This window comes from Lasiodiplodia theobromae (genome assembly GCF_012971845.1).
Source record: "Lasiodiplodia theobromae strain AM2As chromosome Unknown scaffold_29, whole genome shotgun sequence".
NCBI classification, from domain to species: Eukaryota; Fungi; Ascomycota; class Dothideomycetes; order Botryosphaeriales; family Botryosphaeriaceae; genus Lasiodiplodia; species Lasiodiplodia theobromae.
Genome location: NW_023336494.1, coordinates 43,422 through 50,058, shown reverse-complemented (window position 1 = coordinate 50,058; position 6,637 = coordinate 43,422). Strand labels below are relative to the sequence as shown.

The following is a 6,637-nucleotide window of genomic DNA, read 5'->3' as shown; positions in this document are numbered from 1 at the left end:
CAGTTCCACAAATCGATGTACCCAGCAGCCTCCCCCGATGTGATCTCTGTACCGGATGATCGGGCTGCGAAGGGTAACGAGAAAAACAATAAAGTTGGTAGAGGGAGGGAGAAACCAGGGGAGGCGAGATCTGGAGGGTTTCTTCTTCTCTGTCTTCTCCCCTGGAGTTGCATACGTAACTTGCATAGCCATGCTCTTGCATATTTGCTCCCTCCCTCCCTGAGCGTGCGTCAACTTCGGCATCATCTCTCACGTGTCATTGCATGGGTCTTTTGCAGCGATGTTTTCTCCTAATCGATTCGTCTCACTTGCTACGCCGGATCCACTAGCGCAGCCGATTAATTGAGCCAGAGACAGAAGACTGTCTCCGTTTACACTATGTCCAGCTGACGTTCGAGGGGGCAGTCGATCCGGGTTGGTACGGATCTCAGATCCTGCTAAGTCAGCGCGTCGAGATTTTCAGGCGGGCCATTGCCCTTATTTTTTTTGCAGATCCCAACCATCTTTCATCATCTCATATTTTCTACCTTTAACGACTATCCGCTGCTTTAGGTATCCCCAATAGTGAACGTGGCATGTCTCGAATTCCGAGGTGAGCACAACCACGCCGCACAAGGATGCAGCCGGCTGTCCGGGCTTGGGCCACCAATCTCGCAAAGCTGGCGAAAGAAAAAAGCAAGCAGAATTCGTTAGAGAAAAGCCTCTTCATGCCCGAGTGGCATAGCTAGCCGCAGGTCTCGGGCAGAAACACTTGCTCCTAGCAACCCGCCATCCAGTAAAACTCCGGCGATTTTAGACGAAGGAGAGCATTAGTTAGTTGTGCATGCATCGGCAGCCTTCTCTCATGTTGCTTCCGGCTCCCCGGGCTTCATATCCCTACTCACTCGTACTTGTACACCCGATCCACATCGGCAAGTGTGCGCATTGCTCTGCCGGTTGGTTGTGGCTAGTGAAAGAAAAAAGACTTCCTTGCCCCATGACTAGTGGTGCATGATGGCATTCTAGACAGAATAGTAATCTCCCCACGACGTCTTCTTACATATTGCCAACGCGTGTGAGACTTGGCATGCAAGATGAATGAACGATTCTCTGATTTTCACTTTCCGTACATACGTACGGCCCCCCGTCTATCCATCTCCAGCTTGCATCGAATTTCCTGCACCTTCTCAATCTGGGAAGCCGGTCGCTCTGGGCCCTGCTGGAAAGCACAGAACACGTCAGCCGTTATCGCGACTGCTTTCTGTTCGGGCAGGATGGCTGGCTGATTTTTTGCTGAGCGTTGCTTTTTCCTTTCTTTTTCGGATGCTACTCCGTGAAACCACGCCGTATGGTCAGGCAGCCAGGTACGATGCAAGGACGGAAAAAAAATTATTGAGTGCGGGGCGTAGGTGTGCGCGTGAGCACGCGGATGACGCGAGGACTGATGTGCAAATCCAATGTTGAAAGGGGGGAAACATCAGCACGATCCCCGCCTGCTTCCGGCGGCTTGTGGCAGCTCGTAGCGGCTAGCTGAGCGTTCAGCGCAAATATAGACGTGCGAGCAAACCGGCGATTCGACTTGCCTCTAGCACCTCGAGTACCTCTGGCATCTCTGGCATCGCTAGCACTACTACCGCGTCTCGCGCTCATAATACGATTGGCAAATTCAGAAACGTCGATAAGTTCATTATTCTACGCGTTTCTACGCGTACAGATGTGAGTAAACAAGCCAACAAGTAAGTATGTACACGCCCCTATAAAAACTGTATATAAACTGCGCAAATTTCGACTTGCCTTTTCAATAACACTGCTTTCTGTGGAGTGAGAGCTCAAGTGAATAAAACACGTTTTAACTGGGTTAAAAGGAACTTGAATAAAGACTTGCTAACGGTATCAATGGCGCTAGTACTGGTGGTACTGGAGGTGCTATCAAACCGCCCGTCGCTGCTAGCTGCCGCCAGCTGCTAAATGCTAATCCAGGAAGTCAGCGGTCTTGATGCCTGGGACTTCTGTTGATGAATGTGTAGTGCCCACAGGTAGGCCTCTCTCGGGGCCGGAAAGCTTGCACGCTTTCCCCTGCAGGAGCGATCTTCTGCAGCATGACTCATTCCGACATATCACGATAATTCTAATACGGGCAAAGAAAATCCCCTTCCGTACGACGTCGTGCTTTTTGCCTTGTCACTTGCCTGCAGAAAAGTCGATATTAGCCAAAAGAGGGCACGACAGGTCTCGCGACAACACTGAACATCGCATGTTGGTCCCCACCCACGCTTGGACCTGCCATTTGTTCGTTAGTTTTGGTACCACAAAGTGCTAAAGTCCCACATAGTCCGCTACTGCCTCCACAATAAATACGTATATTGACAAGCTCACTAGTCAGCCGCCCTATAGCGGAGGGCAAATGGATAGATAGATATCCTTGGCGTGAACGGGGTCAATACGGGGTAAGGGCACTCTATTCGGGAGCGAATTATACGAACCGCATTCCAAACCCACTGGCTCGCGCGGATTTCGCTAATGATGTTATTTTCTCATTCTTTTTCTCGTCTTTCACTCTTCATCTACGCGACTCCGACGTCCCGCCTAACTTTATGGCATATGTATAAACCAGCAACCCCACTATCCACAAGCTTCATCACCTGATATGCCTACTACCTGCGTAACTTAACCAACAGTAGCTTCCATACTCCAAGTTACCTGCGTGCGGTTGATGGGAATACGGGGTTCTTTACGCGAGACCCAGCTCCTTGTAGAAAGCCTCGGTGCTCGGCTTCCTTCCAAGGAAATCCTCAAGCGTCTGCATCTCCTCCTGGCTGCCACCGCGCTCCAGAACCGTGTGCCTGTAGCGCCTGCCCTCCTTGCCGTTTATCGGGTCCTTCTTGAACACTGTGTAGAACATGTCGGCCGAGTAAACCTGGGAGCTGTAAGGTTTGAAGTTAGCAAAGGGTCTAGACTGGTCTGTGTGTAGAAATAGTGATGATGATGGTGACGGCAATGTACGAAAATGGAAAAACAAAAATGACAGTGAGACCAAAATGCGCGGCAATCTTCTATGCGATGTGCCAGAAGTACTCCTGCCATGGCGCATCGCTGACGGATCTTCCGAGATTGCAGGTTGTACGTCGTCTGGCACACGTGTGCCATGTAAGGAGCTACTTCCGCCGGCAACCCCATTCGACGAAAGGAGCAAAAGCACCGTGGCTCGGGAACAAACGCGCAGCACGACCATCGTTCGATGCACGCCAAGATGATGTGCGCCGCAGCCTCGCCACCGGAGGATTCTTAGTTTCAGCGACGGTAACTTCGCCAATTAGCTAGTCCTGTCCAATGACTGCTGTTGATGTTGAGCCCCATTTGTTGTGAGCCCGTTGTGATGGCCACTGACGCGGAGATGACGGACGACCACGTAAGTCGGGGCGCACATGATGTGCAAAGGATTGATTGTCACAGTCATCATCGAGATGGCCCCCGGTTTCGGTCCGGCATGCTTCGCAATCCGGATTGGGAAGTAGCAGAGATCGAGGGCAGCAATGGCGGCTCCCACGCAACCGGAAGCACCACGGGTGGATGCCCGGGACGACTGACGATTGCACGAGACAGTCGATCTCTCCCACCAGTGAGGTCAGAGTATCGAACTTCTATCGGCCCATCTGTTCGGCTAAAGGACCGGGGTTGCGGGCATGGTGGTTGCCGTATGCATGCCGTCATACGCCCACGGGTATGGAAAATCGAGGATTTCGATGCCACGGCAGTTTCGGCGGACCCACCGAAGCGGAGGGGCCGACGAAGCGAGCGACGAGCGAAGGGCACTGGGGGAACAGGAGGGAGCCCGGAGCAAGCTCCTGGCCAATCAGGTGCGAGCAGCCGGACATTCGTGCCGCGAGTTTCTCCGCCAAGACTTCCTCAACGGTCATCACTGCCTTTCGCCCTTCGGCCCTGTTGTCCCGAGTTCTTTTTCTCCAGTTGACGCGCGTGCCGTGCTGTGCGCCTGATCCACGATCCGATCGGATTTAAACAGGGCCAGACAGAGTTGACGTAAGAAATACGCCCATCTCTGATGAGATGTTCTTTTCCCAAGCTCTTGTGATCGAGACCCCGCAAGGCTTCAAAGCCAAAGCATGCAGTGCATGTGAAATTAAACGTAGAAAGTGACGGTCAAGGGTATATGTGAAGAGATATATGCGCGGAACGCGGAAGGTGGGGGGGATCAAGTGGACCAAAGTTCTAAAATAACTCACCTCAAGTATCCGTAGTAGCCGGCGTCGTAGCCGCCAATCAAGTGGCCAAAGGTAGCTTGTCCGTTGCCCCAGGTCCACTTCTCCGATGAAGACAAGACCTCCGGACCGTCGATCTTGGAGATCTCCTTGCGCAGCTTGTTGTACGTCTCGCTGACCGGCAGCGCCTCAACGTCCGAGTGGGACTTCGGGGTGTGCACCGTCATATCGAAGATGCCAAAGTGGAGCTGGCGCAAGTTGAAAAGAGCGTCGTTCACGTGCTTGGTGTTGATCAGGCTTTCGATCAGGGAATCCGGAATGCGCTCCTCCGGCTTAGCTGCACCGTTGGAAGACTCCTCGTACGCCGCCTTGTACTCATCAGAGAGGTACGAGTAGTGGTGGGAAAGCGACTTGAGTTGCGACGGCGTCCAGCACCAGTTCTCGAGCATCTGGGAAGGTGCCTCAACAAAGTCGCGGACGGTGTTGGTGCCGTGGAACTGCGAATACGTCGTGCGAGACACAAGGTCGTGGATACCGTGGCCCAGCTCGTGGAACAAGGTCACGACCTCCTCATGTTTCAGCAACGAAGGCTTCTTGGGCGTAGGCTTGGAGAAGTTGCACACGAGAGCCGTGGCGGGATACCTCCTCTTGCCATCCTCCTGGATGTAGCCAGGCTGCAGGTTGAAGTTGGCAGCGTGACCATACTTGCCCTCACGAGGGAAGAGATCCAGGTACAGGTAACCGACGAAGCCGGCACCCTCGCCCTCGTCATCCCAAACGCTGAAGACCTGGACTTCCTCGTGCCAGACGATGTCCGAACCCTTGCCGGTCTCAGAGATCTTGCTGCGGTCCTCGCCGGTGATTTCGACGAAGACCAGGCCGAAAAGCTCCTCGAAGATCTGCAGCATGCCGCGAATCGTAGGGCCGAGCGGGAAGTACTCGGCGATCTTGTTCTGGTCGAGCTGATAATCCTTCTCGAGCATGAGGCGGTCGTAGAAACGGTGGTCCCACAGGTAGTAGTGGTCGTCGTACTTCTCGCCACGGCTCTCGACATCGCTCTTCTTCAGCTCTTGAAGCTTCTTGATCTCCGTCAAACCACCGGGTGCAAGACGTTCGCGCAAGTCGCCAAGGAAGTCGTTGACCGTCTTAGGAGTCTTGGCCATCTTATCTTCGATGCGGAACTCGGCGTGGTCCTTGTAACCCAGCAGACGAGCGGCTTCATCACGCAGCACAATGGCCTCGCGGAAAAGAGCGACGTTGTCGTTGCACTTGTTCTCATTCTCAATGAAAACCTTCTTGCGCACGTCGGCATTCGTTGCGTACTTGAGAGTAGGGAAGAGATCGGGGTACTTGAACGTCAGGCGGATCTTGCCCTCGTTCTCGCCGGTGCCCTTCTCCAAGTTACCGACAACATCCTCAGGCACGCCGGCCAGCTCTTCCTTGGTGAACCACAGGCCGCCGTTCTCCTCGTTCAGGTTCTTCTGGAAGGCGATGCTGATCTCGCTCAGGCGGTCCTTGATCTCCTTGAAGCGGTCGCGCTTGGGGCCGGCGGGGATGCCCAGACCGTTGCGGATGTAGCTCTTGTGGTTCTTCTCCAGCAGACGCTGAGACTCCGGGTCGAGCGACTCCTTCTTCTTAAGGGCGGCATCAACGAGGTTGAAGTAGTCCTCGCGCATGCTCATTTCGATGCTGAACTTGTCCATCAGCGACTCGGCGTCGTTGGAAGCATCGCGCAGCGCCTTGTCGGTGGAGACGGCCGAGTAGAAGCCAAGGATGTGCGACTCGATTCCCATCTTGTTGTCGTCGTGAGCAACGGGGAGCATGACGTTGGCGAACGAGGCCGACTCCGGGGTGATGTTCTTCACGATCTCATCTTGGACGTTGCGGGACCTGGCAATCTGGAAGGCCGTCAGCACTGAGCAGCGCACGCGCACAACGCTAGGCATACCAATCTCTTCGTCTCTTCGAGGACGGTGTCCGGGGTGTGGGTGAACAGCGGCGGGGCCTGGGGCGGCTTCTGGTACTGGGAGGGAGCCATGGTGACGTTGGTCAAAGGCCGAGCTTGCTGGTAGCCAAATGTGTAGGCAGATGGGCGCAGTGAGCCGAGTACCGCTTGGAGACGATACCCCAGGCGTGAGGAAGCCAAGATGAGGGAGATGGTGACGAAGAGGATGAAGCTGATGAGCAGGAGCCTAGACTGTCGTAAGCCCGCCAGCTTGAGAGCGGACGCCCAGGCGGGCGCTTTGGTGGGCAAATAGGATGTGGTACTTGTGGGATAGGTGCAGCTGGGCAGCGCGATGCGTGGTCGGATTCTGCGGAGGACTGGGGTGGTGTAGCGGGTAGAGCTGCGGTGCACGCGGCCTGCACTGGACAGCTGGAGCGGCAGGGCGGCCCCTCCTCGGACCCTTGCACAGCTTCCCCGCCTAACCGATCGTCTGAAG

The 6,637-nt window shown here is 54.7% G+C and overlaps 1 protein-coding gene across 1 annotated transcript; it reads right to left on the bottom strand.

Annotated features, from left to right (window-relative positions):
- Positions 1 to 2,710: 2,710 nt before the first annotated feature.
- On the bottom strand, positions 2,711 to 6,234 carry LTHEOB_8845 (Metallopeptidase; the record flags this gene model as incomplete). Its single annotated transcript, XM_035518367.1, has 4 exons — positions 2,711 to 2,896; positions 3,750 to 3,918; positions 4,221 to 6,094; positions 6,145 to 6,234. 4 exons carry the CDS (start codon positions 6,232 to 6,234, stop codon positions 2,711 to 2,713), a joined length of 2,319 nt encoding a protein of 772 aa, XP_035369744.1.
- Positions 6,235 to 6,637: the final 403 nt, after the last annotated feature.